Raw genomic sequence first — 18,888 nt, 5'->3', positions numbered from 1 at the left:
TATGGGAATAAGTCTCAAACATTTCTAACAAGTGTACAAAAAGTTCACTTTCTGAAAGTATGCAGGAAAATCATATTCTGAAAGAAGCACTCTGAAAAGAAAAACAAGTTAATCTTTTGAAAAAGTACGCTGGAGAGAAAAATATACTCAGGAAAGTTATCTCTTAAATTTTCTCTAAGTATTTATTTCATGGGGAGATTGTCTTTCTTATATACAAAATTTCTGATCATAACTTAAATGTTTTGTCATCATCAAAAAGGGGGAGATTGTTATAAAATAGTTTGGTTCTAATCATATCTTAGAGTTTTGATGATAACAATTAAATAAATTTTGTATAAATAAATGTGGTACTCTAATTATATGTTTCTTATTTCAGAAGAAGTTATAAACTTAAGTACCATCAGAACATGGACTTTATATAAAGCTGAATAAACAAAGAGAGAAAAGTCACGTTGAAGTTCAAGAAGTTCTAATGCATGAAGACTTCTGAATGCACCAACCGCTATAGACAAATTCTGATAGAAGTTATATTCACAAAGTCAAGACAGAAGTTGTGAAGAAAAGGAAAAACAAAATACAAAGTTCTGATACAAGATAAAATTCCGTTAGAGACATAATGATTAAAAGACGCCTAAAGTATTTATGAGGAAAAAATATTAAGAAGCATGCAAAACACAATTAACCAAGATTACCCGCAACATTTATTGCAAAACAACTTACGAGGAAGCAACAAACAACATCTTCCAAAGGCTATAAATAGAAGATCATTTGAAAAAGAAAGCAGTGATACGGACGTGAACTCTTACGCAGAAAAAGAATATTTTGTTCATAGTATTTTACTGAGATTCATATACATTGTACTTAAACTTAATGAAAAATCACAGTTGTGATAAAGCTTATTAGAAGCAATCTGAAACACTATTGTTAGAAGTTCTTATTTGTTATTGTTCCTTGAGAGACCTGTTTGGTCAGATTTCTCAATAGGGCTAGGACTAGTTAGTCTTAGAGGTGTTAGTCACTGGCAGTTGGCTTGTGCACTGTACTGTTAGTCACACCAGTTGATTGTGCAGTTGTAATCAGTTTGATTATAGTGGATTAAGTCCTCGTTGAGAGAGGCGAAATCACCTTGACCGGTGGACTGAAGTAGTTTGAGTTCAAACGAACCAGGATAAAAATATCGTGTGAATTTTTATTTGTGAAAGAAAACCCCTTATTCAACCCCCCCCTTCTAAGTGTTTTCATACCCTTCAAAGAGAAGTCAGGGTAATTATATGACTCACGACCTATTTGGAAATAGATACTCAATGGTCCACCATTGAATGAATGGGCAATGACCCTTCCCAAGAGATCCCTAGGCTTAAAAGACCTCCATAAATACACCACCTTCAAGGGAGGATTGGGAAATCATTACACCCTAAAGCATATCGCTTAGTCAGATTATAACTTATACTGATCATATCTCTCAAAAGCTTATACCTAAGCTTATCGTCCATCCACAGAGCCTCTCACCTCACGTGAGTAGGACTTCTAAAACCACCGTAAAACACCATCATACAAGGCTTCTTATTGTTGTGGGTAAGAACTAACCACCATACAATATAATATACCTACAAAGGCCTCAGAGTCCCTCTTCCCTTGCAGGAGGAACACACACACATGTACCTTTTAATCAGTACAATTCACCATATGGTCTTGAAGTTATGAATGTGAGAATCTAACGTATGAATTCGTGAAAGCTCGTCTGATCTTGCGTTTAGAGTTTTATCTTGTTTTTGATAAGTTAATTGTAAATGAAGCAGGAGTAGGTCTTGAGGTACTAAGCCAATGCACGGGCACACAAGTATTTTAAACCTTTCATCTTTTTGATAAAGCTTCTTAAAACCAATCTCGGGAAGAGCTTAAGTGACTAATAAGTTTGTTCGATCAATTAGGAAGGAAAAATACATTGGTTGATTGATTAAACATTTGCTCCAATTGATTAAAATAAAGTGAAACACATCCTAATTGACTAAGAAGGCTTTAATTGATTAATTTATGTCGAAATTTAAAAGTTCCTTTTTTGGGCTAAGTTAATCGATTAACACATGGTTTTAATCGATTAAAAGATCAAAAGTCAACGAAATGTTGCCTTTTTATCCATATTTTTTCCTATATAAAAGAGGGTTCTTCTCATTTCAAAATACATTTTGAATAAAACTTCTCTCATTTATTTCTACTACCCATTCTTTTATAAAGTTCTTTTCATAAGAGTTGCCTTAGTGGCGAGAGTGAAAAACTTTATTTGAGAGTTGTGTTGGTATTGTGCTATAATTTTTTTATTCAAGAGCGTAGTTCTCTTGTAACATGTTTATAATATATTTGAATGTTGCTAGTTTAACTTGTAAAAAATTTGGTTTAAGATTGTCAAACTGAACTTGTGTAAAAACTCTAAATTGTTTGGGTAAGGTTCTTTGGGTTGATCTTGTGCCAAATCTCAAGATTGTTTGTGTAAGATTGTTGGGTTGATCCTACGTAAAAGGTCAAGTTGTTTTGTGAAGTTGTTTCCATTGAGCATGTGTAAAAGCTCAAGATTAATTTAGTTGAAATCACGAAAGAAACTATTGGGGACTATAGTAGGTCAAATGATTTAGGACAAATCAAAATAAATCTCTGATGTGATCTTTTTATTTTTGTAATTTACATTTAATTTTCTGTTTATTTATCCGTCTCTACTCTTTTGTAATATTCCTCTGCTTCATCCATGCTCAGGGGCGGTTCTAAGACCCTGCGAGCCCATACACGCGGCCGGGCTCAACCCCTATTTTCTTTGTACTTTCCCCAATTTAATAGCTGATTTTTAGACAAAACCAAGGACAAAATTAATAAAAATAAGGTGCGAAAACTAAAACAGATGAATAATCAATGGTTTAAAGTTTTTGTCCAAACTGTCTAAAATTCCTGGCTCCGCCATTGTCCATGCTTATTTCTATCTTCCATTATAAATCATTTTAAATCAAAGTATTTTTATAAATCGATTTCTTAAATTTGAATATCATAATTCATTTCTTTTTATACATTTGGAGTCACTTATGTGAATATCTTGTTCCACATTGTCATCCATATGTCCATGCTATCTATTTGTTGCTTCTTTTTTAATATAGGTGGTCCTCATCCTATACAATATCCTTTATGATCATGTAATATATGGTTTAGAAGGATTAGTGACCTTAAGAAAAGGTATCACGGGTGCAAGTTTTGTAGGTAAACCGTGTCAAGTAAGGAGTGGTTGGTGCCTTTCTCATACTTTGAGGCCACTAGTACTATAAACTCTCTACATAAGGTTAGTTTTGGTTGCCAACTTTGTATTCCAATAATTATTTTTTCTCTGCTTCACCAAGACTTTTCTTTTTTTTTATCTTTGAATTTGGTTTCTGAAAATTTGGAAACTCTTGTTACCTCTTTTCTCAAAAGCATTTTAGATTTTTCTTGTATGGATTAGGTACACACCAAACACCACCATTTTATTTTAATAGATGGAATATGAATATAATTAGACTAGAAGTTTTTTTTTTTGTCAACTTTTAGGTATAACGGCATAAACAGCTTCATTAACCAAATATATTTTATTTATTAAGGGAAAATTTCTGGTCAACATTTTTGATTAGTTTGATTTTTTGTTACAATATGTGTTTAGTTTGATTTTAGTAGTCAATATTACATTTTTCTCATATTTTTTCTACGACGGCCTAACTCTGTGAATTTTGTTAAGAGGGGAAATGTATATGGTAAATTAGCACTTTATTTATTTGAATAAATAATTTATGTTTTGAATTGGCCATAAGTCCAAAGACACATGTTCTTGAAAAAAAAATTTGATTAAAGCTGGTAAGTAGATATCACAAAAGTGTAAGAAATTAGGTATATGATGTATTGTTGGGAGGGATGAATACAATGGCAGATCTTATTGGGAGCCACAGATGCCACACACCCCTCAAAATAATGATTTTTTATCTTATATACTTATGTAGTTGCAACACTTTCTATTCTTTTAAACTTTTTAGCATGCTGTGGCTAGTAACAAGATATTTACTTTATTAATATTTTTAATGAATTCTTTTATACCTAAAAAAATAACTTTAATATTGATAAAATCTGTGTTTTAAAAACTGGATCGGTCATTAAACTAGTGAAGGTATTGAGTTACTGGTTTATTGGTCGAATTACTAGGTCATTGATTAAATCGTATGACTACACCGAATAATTCGATTGAATAAACTGATCTCTATAACAAAAATGTATAGTTATTAAATCAGTCGAACCAAATGACTCGGTCTCTAAAAAAATCACGATAACTAGAAAATTTCAAAATATCATAATTTAACACGTTTATTCTTTAAATTCAAATTCTAAACATAATCATAACACAGAACAAAATAGTACAAATTACAAATCTAAATAAAATAAACTTGAATAACAAAATAATGCATTGTCTAATAAAATAAATTCATGGAAAAAAGGTGTTCCAATTAAGTTATGAAGAAAGTCTAATTATATTTTAATTTATTTTTTTATAAAAGAATTATCAAAACATGATTGTTTTGTGTGAGAAAAAAGGTAAACAATTACCTTGTCGGTTCTCAGGTTTTTATCGGTTTTGATTTATTTTGACCGGTTTCTATTAATTCAATAATTTATTTAATTCAATAATTGAATTAGATAGATAACTCCTTCAATTTTTGGTTCGATCGACTCGATCCGATTTTTAAAACACTGAGTAGTATCCTTGACCTCTTCTTTTTAATAGTATAAATTATAAAGATGCTTCAGCAGTGGACTGAAGTGAAAGTTATATCATGGTAGTACATATTTTATATATAATTCATTAGTGTAGTTAATATCAATAATATTTTAAAGATATATAATATAGGTAGGGCGGGAGATATATTCCATTTCTCCGTCCCTACGAGAATATGTATTAGCAAAGACAAATTGACATCTCTAATACATTATATGAGCTATCACCATTGCTTGCTAGATCAGACACTACAATAAGTCTTAGAAAGACAATCGACCATAATCGTAAAGCTTTTCTTATAATAAGATATTTATGAATTATAAAATTTCATTTAATTTTATATTTGAATAATTTTTTTTCCTAATGGGTACATACGGCTCCCCCTAAGATTTTAGGCAAGATTCACCACTGGATGAATGGCCATCATTGTTGGTGGTTCAAAGTTTTCGCATGTCTCTTCTTTTCTATGTTATTTATAGGCTGCCATTTTTGTGCAGCTTCCGCCCCCTTTTCCGTTTGTCAAGGATTAATATTTATAGTTATTACATCTAGAATCAGAGAGACACAATTTAATCACGCTTAATGGTCATAAGTCAGATAAAGAATCCGGCCGCCATTTTTATGAATAAAGATTGTAACGCTCATCAGCATAACGAAATAATATCTAACGGGTGAAAAGACCCTTTGGATCCTGTAACGGCCAGAGTCCGAGATGGGAAGATCATCCCGGCTATTCAACCCATCCCGGTCTAAGAAAAAAATTCTGGGATGTACATATGCTCCTAAAGCACGAGACCTGTAAGGTTAAAGTGTTTTGAGCTTATCCCAGATCACACAAAGCTGACATAAATTTATTTTAGCTTCACGCATTTTGGTCGAGTAGGCTCTCCGTAATTTGTGGACTTGATGATGGATCAATTCTTAAGGGGTTCACCCTGGCGCATATTGGAAAGATTTACGTCTTTAATGAAGTCAGAAAAAACTAAGACTTTAATGGAGAAGCCGAAGAACTCTGGTGGATTTGTGACGTAAAGAAATTAGAGAGCCTAGGTGGGATCTCGACTCGTTAAAATCATAGAACTCGGTACATTCTAGACATATGAAAGTCGGAGAGCCACAGTGGGATCTCGACCTGTTGAAGTCATAGAACCCAGTAGGTTCTAGACATAGGGAACTCAGAGAGCCCGATTGGAATCTTGACCTGTTGACATCGTAAAATTCGATAGGTTCTAGACATAGAGAAGTCGGAGAGCCCAAGTAGAATCTCGGTCTGTTGAAGTCATAGAACATGGTAGGTTCTAGACATAGGGAAGTCGGAGAGTCCTTGTGGCATCTCGACCTGTTGAAGTCAGAGAACTTGATAGGTTCTTGACGTAGGGAAGTCGGAGAGTCCCGACAGGATCTCGGATCGTTGACATCGTAGAACCCGGTAGGTTCTATACATAGAGAAGTCGGTGATCCCTAGTGGGATCTCGATATGTTGAAGTCATATAACCTGGTAGGTTCTAGATGTAGAGAATTTGAAGAGCCCTAGTGGGATCTCAATCTATTGAATTCATAGAACCTGGCAGGTTCTAGACATAGGGAAGTCGGAGAGCTCGGGTGGGATCTCGGTCTGTTGAAGTTATAAGACCTTGTAGGTTCTAGACGTAGGAAATTTGGAGAGCCCTGACAGAATCTCGACCCATTGATGTCGTAGAACGCGAGAGAAATTGGAGAGCCCTAAATCTCAACCGTTAATAGCATTCGATCAAACGGTCTTATAAATAGCCTATTTTTTAGGAGAAAGAATAGACCATATATTTTTTTAAATTTTTTAATTTCATTTAATATGACTGTTTGATCAATTCTTTTAACGATTGAGATTTGGTGTAAGTATTTTAGACTTATACCTGATGTCAACGAATCCTGCCTATGTATAAACTCTTTTATAATTTATTTTTTTTGGAAAATAAACTTTTTTATAAATAATTTAGTGGCTAGAATCTTAAAGTCCTTCTATTTTGCGATATTTTATATAGACACCGTCGAAAGCACTATAAATTAACAAGCATTAAGTCTAGAATGAAAGCATAGATATACAAGCGACAAACCTGTTATATCAAACTTTGAAATTCACCAAATAGAAAAAAGTATTGAATATTATTATGATAAAATATAAACTTGACGGTCACTTCCAAAAGATTTTAAATATAAAAAAAAATCCTTATGAGCTTTTAATCCAAAACAGAAATAAAATAGAAAATTACGTAAAATATCAAAATATTGTTTTTGGACCTGAAAAGCATAATAATAGTCATTCTGACATCGAACGTCAAACTTGCACAAATCATGGCGAATCTTTCTACGCCCAGCCAACCTTCCTACATCAGTCTCCTCCACTTCCACCTGTATTTGTATTCTTGATAAAAACCTCATCTTCTTGATATTCATGAATGTCAGCAACATTGAAAGTATTAGATATATTTATGGAATCCGGGAGAGCTACCACATAAGCATTATCATTGATCTTTCGGGTCACTTTGAATGGACCATACTTGCGTGGTTGTAGTTTGCTGTAAGTACCAACTAGGAATCCATCATTACACAAAAACACCATCTCACCTAATAGCCACTAACTTAGCACTGACAGCTTCTTTAAGCACTACCATCCTCAACCATATTTTCACTTTTCAGCAGCTGCACTAACTCCAAACGCCTTAGGCAACTTAACCAAGTTAATCACATGTTTAGGAACAAAAGTATAAACTAGAGAAAATGATTATTTCCCTGTAGCTGAGTGCACATCGCTGTTGTAAGCAATTTCAACCAGAGGCAAAACTAAATCCCAATGTTTTGGTTTGGATTGTCCCTACAAACACTCCGAATCATATTCCTCAAAGTTTTGTTTGATTATCTCAATTTTTCCACATGTTTGAGGATGAGTTGTAGAACTCTTGTCCAACACGGTTTCAAACAATTTTCAAAGAGTAATCCAAAAATAATTGAAAAATTTGGTGTTCTGGTTTGAAGTAATTGACGTAGGAACACCGTGAAGACGCACAACCTCCCTGAAAGACAATTAAGAACACTAACTGATTAAAAGAAATATCAAAGAAACAGAGAGTATTGAAGACAATAATTTTTCTTGTTGAATTTTTTTTTCACATTAGTGAAAGCAATTTTCATATGTTTTATATATTGAAAAAAAATCAAAATTTTTAATCAATTAATAAAATTAATTGTTAATTTTGTATAAAAAATAGATTACTTCTCATGACTAATATATTTTGAAAAAGAATCAAATCTTAAATCAATCAATATTGTAATTTGTAAAAATATATCTAAGAGTATCTTTTATATATTGAAAAATCTAATTTTTAATATATTAGTACATTTAGTTATTGATTATATTTAAAAAATGATTATTTCATATAATTCATATATTAAAAAATAGAAAATTTAATCAATTAATCCAATTTTTAATAAATAAGTATGGTTAATATTTTGAAGAAAAAAATAAATCTTTGGATATGTTTTATTAATTAAATTTTTTAATCAATTATTAAACTTTATGCTTAATTTTTTTTATAAAAATATTTTATTTCTTATGATTTATATATATTGAAAAAATAATCAAACTTTAAATGAGTTAGTATTGTTAATTTTTTTAAATAAAAAATAGAATTTTTAGTGTGCTTTATATATTGAAAAAAATCAATTTTTTAATCAATTAATATTTGTTAATTATGCTAAAAAAATATACTATTTATTATGATTTATATATTTAGAAAAATATAATATTTAATTAATTAATTTATATATATAAGATATTTTCCCTTTTTAAAAATCTTATCTTAGAAATTAAATGGTTAAGAGATAAGATTGAGGAAGATTGAGAGAAGTATAGATGGAGAATATTCCAATCCTGGCATTATACATCAGAAAAGAGAATCATTGAGAAATGAGAATACAACATTGAAAAAATATATAATCAATTATTATACTCTATAGTTAATTGTGTTTTAACAAAGTAGTTTATTTCTCATGATTTATATATATTAAAAAAATAAAAGAATTTAATCAATTAATATATTTAATTGTTAATTATGTTTAAAAAATAATATTTCTTATGATTTTTTTATTTTGAAAAAAAATGAATGATTAATTTATATATAAAGATATTTTCCCTTTTCAAAAATATTTTATTCCAATATATTTCTTTCAAGTATTTTTTATAGTGAAATTATATATTTTTGTTATATAAAATGTCTTATTTAAACATTAGCTTTAGATCACTAAGGTATTTGACCTGACGTTGACTTATCTTCTAATTTAAAAGAGAACTAGGACCAAACAATATTTATAAAAAGTTCTTTATAAAAAAAATTTTATTTTAAGAATAAAAATATAATTTAAGAAATTTTTCTTAAAATTATTAAAAGTAACTTTATAATAACTTTTTAGAACATTTTCATAACTATATATTATAACTATATATTATTTGAATTCCATTTCAGTAAACACAATTTATACTAACCACAACTCTTTCTTAAGATATTTTTAATATTTTATGAGTTTAATGGAGATGGATATTGTAAAAAAGTTTTATATTATCCTTAAATGAAAATAAACAATTAATTTAAAAATTTTAGTCTGACTTATTGAGATATATGATCGTTATTGATTGATAAGTATAAAATTATTGTCGATGCTTTTTTCTTTTCTCATATTTAATTATTTGATTATGTTTGTTTAGCACAAAATTAGGCTAATCTATATTATAAAATTAATTATTACTATAGGTCATGCTAACAATGTTCCACGACACATTCATTAAAGATTTCTAATAAATTTTTTAAATAAATTAATTATTTTTATTTCAAATTTAATAAATACAAGTATTTTTTAAAAACATAGTTTTTTTGGCATATCTTTTTATTCCAAAAAAAATTGTCAATTAATTCAATTTTTAATGTATAAAATATAAGTATTTCTAAAAAACATATATTTTTTGAACTATTAAGAAGTTTCCCTGAATAGTTAACATTTCCCTATTATTATTATTATTATTATTATTATTATTATTATTATTATTATTATTATTATTATTATTATTATTATTATTATTATTATTATTATTATTATTATTATTATTATTATTATTATTATTATTTAATCTAAAATGATATACCCTTCAAAAGTGGACCATGTTCTACCTTAAAGGAAAGATTTTCCTTAACTTGAAATGGTAGAAATTGATGGGCAGGGGTTTGCCAAACACATTTAGATCAAATAAATAAATAAAAAAAGTTGAAAAAGTTTTGTAACATGAAAGTGAAGTTAATTAGACTTGGCCATTGAGTTTCTGTTATATATATAAAGGTCATTAACTCACCATTATGTACTAGGAAAGTTTTTACAATATAATAAGGTCCACATTTAAGGTTCCAAACACAACACAATATATTAACAAAGACAGAGACAGAATAGAATCAAAAAATAGTCTCCTGGTCTTTTTCATCTCCCATGGTTTCATAAGGTTCTTCCATGTTTTTCATAATTTTTTTTATCACATTTCATTTTATCATTGTTTAATTAATTTCTGGTTCAATTATTTATTTATTTTGTAGATTAAGAAATGATGAAGATGATGAATGTGTTGAGTAAGAAGAAGAAGCAGCTTGGAGTGTTGTTGCAACTATGTTTCTTGCTATGTGCTTGTTCTGAGAAGACATTGTTAAGGTTCTTCTTCTTCTTGTTCTTGTATTTGTGTTTATCTTTTTGTGTGTCAGAGAAAATATTAAGGAAAAGAAAGGAAAAAGAAGCATGATACATTAAAAAGATTAACATTCTATGTTTGTTTTTATTCTTTTCATGAAAAGTGAAAAAAGGGTTTTTAAGTAAAAACAAAAAGAGTCACGGTTTGGTTGTCCTTTGTGTTTTTTTTCTCACATGAGAACTTAAGAATTTCATGTCTTTAATAATTTACTATTATCTTTTTTATGTAGGTGTTTCTGTTTGGTTGATTTTTGAAGTTATTGTTGTTTTGTTGAATTGTGTGGAGGTTTACTTTATGGGAAATGAAAAGACATTTTGCAAGTTAGCCATTGTTGTGGTGAAAGGAATTTATTCTTGCATCCATCATTTTCTGACACTACTAGTTTCACATGTCTTCCTCTTTCTCTTGAATCATGTTTACTTGCAAAATGGTTTTAACCTTATGCACTTGTATCATCTATGATCATACCCACTCAAATTTAGATCTTTTTGTGCACTAAGTTTAAGTGCTTTTTTACTTCAAAGTTAAGGGTAGGCAAAATTGTCGACATGTCTGATTTGTTCACACTTCTAATATTTCTGTCCGTCTGTTCTATTTTATTCAAGCACAAATATTAATAGAAATTTCTACTTTCACTTTTTTTTTTTTTTGCGTGAAGGAACAAAATTTTAAGTCTGCGCTCTTTAATATATTTACTCTTATTTTTATTTTTTTATGATTTTTACGAGACAGCTCTAAACGAAATGGATATAAAAAAAATTTATTTTAACTGATGATTTACTCTAATCATCCATGTATCTAAATATATGTCATTTACATATTTGTGATTTCCTATATAAATTTGGAATTGACTTGTATTTGTATTAATTATTCCCATGTGCGCTCCTATCAAAACATTATACTAGATTTTGAAAACACACTACAAATTACTAATAATGTTGATTTTATAAAAGTGTCATATTTTCTATTTATGCATATAAAATGCTATAAAAAAGTAAGAAAATCAGATATATTTATGTAAACATTTTGAAAATTATATAAAAATACTGCTTCTAAAATTTCTTGAAAAAATAATTAAAAATTTAACCTTAAGTCAATATTTTATAAGAGATAAATATAATAAAAAGTTTTTGAAAATTATATATTAAATTTAATAGAAATTTATAATTAATAATTTTGTTTTTTTCAAAACAAAATTGTGGGTTATTTAACATGTGTCCAATGACACAAGTTAATGTTACTCCTTTTATATTTATCTAATTCATCAAACAAATATCAATTAGATTGCACCACTCATCTGAATAATGTTATGCAAGTGTATATATTATAAGTTGATAATTTTTAATTAATTTTTTATATCCTCTCCAAGTTTATGTAAATCAATATAAAATAAAAATATTAGTTTTTAATTTTCTTCTGATTGAGGAATAATTGCATATAAAGAATATTAAAATTTCAAATTTGATTTCTCATTTTAGAAAAGCATGATGTATAAAACTTGCATAGGTATACTTACTTTATATGTTGACACATGGTGTTGAATAAGTCATTTCTCATTCCAACCACAAATTAACTTTTTTACTCACCCTACTTTTTTTCAAGACTCACCGTCATGTACCTTTTATAGCAAATTAAATAATCATTATTGCATTTTTATTTTCATTATTCAGAGGAGCTTCAAAGAATATCAATGGCCTTGAATCAACAACATCTATAGTTAAGTTAAATACAGATGACCAACAACAGGTGAGACAACAGTCTTTTGTTTTGCAATAGTTTAATTATTCAAAAATTAAATATTAGAGTAAAATAATTGATTAATTAGATTTTTTTTTCTATTTTTGGTATGAATTTAGTGTTTGGTATTTTAGCTTTTAAGAATCTTTCTTTGAGTTTGAATTTTGTTTTTCAGTTGGTTGTTGATAATGGTATTGTTTCTGTGACTTTGTCACGACCTGAGGGGTACATCATTCAAATATCATATAATGGAGTTGACAATATTCTTGAAACGGAAAATGAAGAAGAAGATAGAGGGTATTTTCCTACTTCATTTCAAAATTAATATATATATATATATATATATATATATATATATATATATATATATATATATATATATATATATATATATATATATATATATATATATATATATATATATATATATATATATATATATATATATATACACACATTATCGTATTATATTATCCGTCAAAAAATTTTAAACTTATGATAAAAATCATCTTGCATACCTTTAAAAACGATATTTATTTAATTATAATATATAAATGATTATTTAACTATCCGAATTTAACGTGTTATTTAATTTTATGTTGTAGATACTTTGACGTTTATTGGAATAGACCCGGAAAAATGGGTAATTCTTCGAGGTATAATATTTTTACATTTAATTTGTACCAAATATATATATAAATTTATTGATCAAAAGTATGATTTTGGCTCCTAAGTTTATATTCAATATAATAATTGTCAATTAGCCAATAGAAAAAAAAAAGATTAATTGTTAATTGTAACCATTCTGCAGAATCCATGGAACAAACTTTTCAATTATTTCAGCTGATGAGAATAAGGTGGAGATTTCATTTTTAAGAGTATGGACACCTTCTATGATTGACACAGATGTTCCTATAAACATAGACAAAAGGTTAGATTATTTAATTTCATGTTACAATTTTAGAACAAATTTTGTTAGAAAATATATATGTAAGTTAATTAATGGTGCGTGAAACAAATTTATATATGCAGATACGTTTTCAGAAGCGGTGATTCGGGGTTTTATTCATATGTGATATTTGATCGACCCGAAGGAATGCCAGCAGTTGAAGTTGATCAAATTAGATATGTTTACAAACTCAATAAAGACATGTAAGTGAAATTGTTTTTTAAGATATATTTTTTATAAAATTTTCTATCGATTAAAATTAATATAAATTTCACTAAACTTATAAAATTGAGTTTATATAAAATTTACTAATGGAAAATGAATGATGCAGGTTTAAGTATATGGCATTATCTCATACAAGGCAAAGAAGCATGCCATCGATGAAAGATCGACTAACAGGTCAAACGTTAGCTTATCCAGAAGCTGTTCTATTAACTAAACCAATTGATCCACAATTTAGAGGAGAAGTAAGCGAAATTTTTGTTTTTTTTAATTTGGCTTTTTTTATTGATGCAATGCACGTGAATAAATGTATAATGATTTTGTTGTGATCAGGTGGACGATAAATATCAATACTCATGTGAGAACACAGATAACAATGTTCACGGATGGGCTAGTTTTGATTCTGATAAGCCCATGGGCTTTTGGATGATAACACCAAGTAACGAGTTTCGTAATGGTGGTCCCATTAAACAAGATCTTACTTCTCATGTTGGGCCCATTACTCTCTCGGTATGTCCCAACTTCTATATTTTTTTTGTCAATTGACAGAGCAATATTAATCATTAGAAACTCTCACGGTTGTGTCACCTGAACTATGATTTGCAGACAAATTTAACTTTCATATTTTATTTTTATATAGATGTTTGTGAGCACACACTATGCTGGAAAGGAAGTGACAATGGCATTTGAAGAAGGTGAAACTTATAAAAAGGTGTTTGGTCCTGTTTTTGTTTATCTCAACACTGATTCAAGTGCAAATGACAATTCAACCCTTTGGTCAGATGCTGTGCAACAGGTACTATAATTAATCCAACCACATATTTAATATAATTCCTTATGTTAATTATGATATATATTTTTTAATTAATTTCTTTAAATATTTAATTAGTTATCCACACAAGTTCAAAGTTGGCCTTATGATTTTCCTCAATCACAAGATTATTTTCCCTCCAATCAAAGAGGAACAGTGCTTGGAAGATTACTAGTTCAAGATAGGTACAATTTATTTATTTATTTATTTGATTTCTTAATAGAAAGAAATATAAAATTTTGATTTAATGTTCCTTCATTTCATTGCTTGAATAGATACTTCAAAGGAGGGAGATTTCAATATACAAATGCTTATGTTGGTCTAGCTTTGCCTGGAGATGCAGGATCATGGCAGAGAGAAAGCAAGGTATATATATTTGTAAAAGATTTTTTTTCAAATTTATGTAAGAGTATTTTATGTGAAATTTTGATTTAATTTTCGAATTTCACATTAAATATCTTCGACTAAAACTAATAAAACTCGGGTTTTCTTGATTTTGGATTCTGATGCATCTAAAATAATTTTATGCAATTCACAGGGTTATCAGTTCTGGACGCGAGCTAACACGAAGGGATACTTCAAAATAAATAATATTGTGCCAGGCAACTATAGTTTGTATGGTTGGGTCTCTGGATTCATTGGTGATTACAAGTTCAATTCTACAATCGCCATCACCTCAGGTAATTTTTTTTTACTCTCTTAGATTAATTTAGCACAAAAATTAGTTTTTATTTCGATAATTAAGCAACTACTTGTTTGAATTTGTAGGAGGAGGAGTCGTAAACTTGAATACACTTGTATACAATCCTCCAAGAAACGGACCAACCATTTGGGAAATCGGGTTCCCAGATCGATTGGCTTCAGAATTTCATGTTCCAGACCCTTACCCTACTCTCTTGAACAAGTTATACTCCGAACAGCGTAAAAACAAGTTAGTTCAAAAATCGTGAATTTTGCCGAGACTAAAAATATATCTAAAACTTAAATTTTATATCTAATTCAATTCAAATATCTTAACATTTTACAGGTTTCGACAATATGGATTGTGGGAACGTTACAGTGATATATATTCGAATGGTGATCTTGTTTACACTGTTGGTATTGACAAGAATGATGATTGGTTTTATGCTCATGTTACAAAGTAATAAATTAACAATAATAATTATGATTTTGTTTATAACTATATTGTTACTAAATTTTAAAGAATTTTGAGTTTTAATTTTATTGTAAACAGAATAACAGAAAACAAAACATATGAACCAACAACATGGCAAATTATATTTGAACATCAAAATGACATTATCATCGGAAACTATACATTACAACTAGCCTTAGCCAGTGCTGCTGATGCAAATCTACAGGTACATAATTTTGATTTGTGTTGATTTCGGATTAAAATGATTCTATATGTGTGAAGTTGTTTTGATTGGATTAAATTTTCAGGTTCGATTCAACGACGCTAGCGTAGATCCGCCTCATTTTGCGACAGGGCGCATTGGAGGAGACAATGCGATAGCGAGACACGGAATTCATGGATTGTATTGGTTGTTTAGCATTGATGTTCCGAGTAATGTTCTTGTGAAAGGACAAAATGTCATCTATTTGATGCAGTCGAGAGCGATTAATCCTTTTCAAGGAGTTATGTATGATTATATTCGGTTAGAACGGCCCCCGATAACTTGATTATGTTCAACTTCTTGTTGGTACTATGTAATTATAAGACAACATAATTAGGTAGAAAAAGTTGATTTATAGAATAAATTCAATGGTTGATCTTGATGCATCTTTTAATAAATTTTTTGGTTTCTCCAAATCCTTAACTCATGACAAGCAACAAATAAAATAGTTCTCAATGTTTCAAATTTGGTAGTGTCTTGAGAAGATTCAGGATTGTTGAGGTAATTGAGATAGTCTGGATAATTATTACTCTATTTGCTTATGCTAAGGTTTTTTTCCCTAAGGATTGTGACAAAGCCAATCAAATCTAACTCAAACACAAAATGATACCACTTGTATATTATAAATATTATTATTTGACTCGTTGATTCTTCACTTGTTTTCTTTAATTTGTGATAAACTATTGATAGGACTATAGAAGTAATTTTAGTCGATCTAAATATTTGAGATAGAAGTTGAATTTAATTTCATTTGGCTTTTATTATTTAATATGATAGGATGATAGAATTTGAACCTATTTCCTTGTCTAATTCCAAGAAAGATGTCTCCATTTGGGTTTGAAATGCCAAAGAAATATTTCTATGAAAATATTTCAAGACATTGATGGAAGAGATTGAATCCTTCATAACCATTACAACTTCTCATTTAAGAGCACAACTTCTCATTTGCATTGCAACTATCTTCATCCTCCACAATATTGTTGGCTCTAAAATATTTTTTAATAAAAAGGATTTATCAATATGATTTTTTTACCCCATAAAAATTCCACAAGAACTCCTTTGAGCAGGAATGAGATCGAAATGAAAGCATCAATTGATAGAAAGTTTCTTATCAAAACTATGAAACTAGGATTTGAGAGATTTGACAGAAAATTTGTCAATCAATCAGTGAGAGGAAGGGACATATACTATATTGCGGAGGTGACAATCAGTGAGAAGAGCACCACCCAAAAACAAGAAGGGACATTGTGGTGAAATAAAAAAGTTCGTGCAGTTTCAACCAAATGACGATTCTTTTGTTCATCGAAATATAATTATAAAGAAAATTATTTTTATGATTTTAAAATCTACTTAATATAAATTCAAGGTTGTCATAATGACAACTTTGGACACAAACCTAACCCTAAATCTTATATGGCATTATATAGAAAGCTTAATTCCTAAGTGGCATCTTTAGAGCAATCCTAAATAAAACTTAATAATAATAATCTTGTGTGGCATCTTTATAACAATAATAATAATAATAATAATAATAATAATAATAATAATAATAATAAAATCCTAATAATAAGTAATAATAAAAATAAAAATATTATTATTCTTCATATTTCTATTCCAATTCCAATTATAAATTAATTTATTAAAAATCATTTACATTTCTATTACAAATATAAAGGGTATTTTATTTATAAAGGGTATTTTAGTTATAAAACTCTTCATTCTTTTAACTTTAATTAAATAATAATTAAAAATAAAATTTATTTTCATAATTTCTAAAATTATAAATAATATACTACAATAATAATATAATAAAAAACTCCATTAATAATTACAATATCACAAAAAAATTTAAAAATTAAAATTAAAAAAAGTCAAATAAGAATAATAATTATATTATTAATATTTTCATTTAAATTTTGAATTACTTAGTTTTTTAAAATAATAAATACAAATCATATATCACAAATATAAAATGTATTTTAACACCTAATTATGATAAAAAAAATATTCACTTATTGATTTATCAATTTCATATTTAAATCTACTTTATAATTATGATAATTTTAATTAAAATATCATAAGGTATCACTTGGTATTTTGGACAATGTTAGTAGGAATCTACTTTATAATTTGAATTTTTAATTTTTGATATTCGAATTAAAACATGAAAAATATAAAATATAAATATTCTAATATACAATCCTAAATCATGATGGCAACCCTTATTTATGATTTTCATAGTGACCCAATTTTTACGTAACTGCAAATATAAATATTCAATTCTATTAATTTTGTAACTCCCATATAATTCCATTAATTATTTCATTTACTCAACCTTATAACTCATTCCTATCTCTATATTTCTTTTCAAATTCTTCACCCACTCATTAATCAATTCATATAAATTAATATAATATAAATATAAATTAATATATTCATAAGTATTTTGTAACTCCCATATAGATATATATTAATTCATATTTATATTAATACTTTTGTCATTCTTTATAAATATCTATTTGGTCTTTTCATCACACGATCATTTTTCAAACAATTATCTTATCTAAAATGGCTAACAATGGTTAGTATCGGAAACATAACATAATATCCTTTTATTATTCTTAAATGGTCAAATTGTCTCACTTTCCTCCTTAAATAGATAAATTCCTCTCTTTTTCTTCATCACATAAATGTTTTAGAACTTGACAAAGCATGAGATGAATGAGTGAATTATTCAACACCGATTCAAAAAGAGAATTGATTTTTCTATTTTTATCTAATTCGGTAAGGTTTCATGTTTTTTTTATATCTATTCAATTCAAATCAATTTCACGTTCATATTTTTTGTATAAATTTTAATTTTATTGTTTTGATCATATTCCTATTCATTTCATAAATATTGTTTTGATCATATTCATATTTTATAATATAATTTGTAATTTTATTTTGCAGGTTTTGCAATTTGAATGAGTCTAATAAGCCTAACTCCTACATACAACAATCTTAGAACGAATAATGAACCATTAGTATCTTTCAGTAATTTGGAGCATCACAATTTTAGAAATTGCAATACATATGCTTTCATTTTGATATTTATTTTTTATTTTTTTGGGTTTAATTTTCTTCCTCTTTCTTCAAATTCTTATAATAGTAGTACTTATGCATTCTTTCGAATATAAATTATTATTTCTTACTTTATTATAAATTACAATTATTATTTTAATCATATATATATAT

The 18,888-nt window shown here is 28.0% G+C and overlaps 1 protein-coding gene across 3 annotated transcripts; it reads left to right on the top strand.

Moving 5' to 3' along the window:
• Positions 1-3,181: 3,181 nt before the first annotated feature.
• LOC131649423 (uncharacterized) lies at positions 3,182-16,049 on the top strand. Of its 3 annotated transcripts, none has more exons than XM_058919183.1 (17): positions 3,182-3,319; positions 10,387-10,498; positions 12,206-12,281; positions 12,448-12,569; positions 12,878-12,928; positions 13,084-13,203; positions 13,305-13,424; positions 13,553-13,688; positions 13,777-13,953; positions 14,084-14,239; positions 14,333-14,439; positions 14,530-14,620; positions 14,793-14,934; positions 15,023-15,185; positions 15,282-15,395; positions 15,489-15,615; positions 15,698-16,049. In XM_058919183.1, the coding sequence occupies exons 2-17, from the start codon at positions 10,395-10,397 to the stop codon at positions 15,935-15,937; spliced, it is 2,046 nt and encodes a 681-aa protein (XP_058775166.1). In that variant the 5' UTR covers positions 3,182-3,319; positions 10,387-10,394; the 3' UTR covers positions 15,938-16,049. The 3 variants fall into 3 exon arrangements, with proteins under 3 accessions (XP_058775166.1, XP_058775167.1, XP_058775165.1); XM_058919184.1 differs by lacking the exon at positions 3,182-3,319 and adding an exon at positions 10,151-10,295 and having other exon boundaries at positions 15,026-15,185; XM_058919182.1 differs by lacking the exon at positions 3,182-3,319 and adding an exon at positions 10,151-10,295.
• Positions 16,050-18,888: the final 2,839 nt, after the last annotated feature.

The sequence above is a fragment of the Vicia villosa genome, linkage group LG2 (assembly GCF_029867415.1).
Source record: "Vicia villosa cultivar HV-30 ecotype Madison, WI linkage group LG2, Vvil1.0, whole genome shotgun sequence".
Classification (NCBI taxonomy): Eukaryota; Viridiplantae; Streptophyta; class Magnoliopsida; order Fabales; family Fabaceae; genus Vicia; species Vicia villosa.
This window is presented reverse-complemented; position numbering and strand designations above follow the sequence as displayed.

Excerpts from the sequence above, each read along its gene's own strand:
- LOC131649423 (XM_058919183.1), top strand. The coding sequence starts at position 10,395 with ATGATGAAGATGATGAATGTGTTGAGTAAGAAGAAGAAGCAGCTTGGA. Across the intron at positions 13,204-13,304 it reads CCTATAAACATAGACAAAAG|ATACGTTTTCAGAAGCGGTG; the intron begins GTTAGATTATTT and ends TTATATATGCAG. Across the intron at positions 15,616-15,697 it reads CTGCTGATGCAAATCTACAG|GTTCGATTCAACGACGCTAG; the intron begins GTACATAATTTT and ends TTAAATTTTCAG.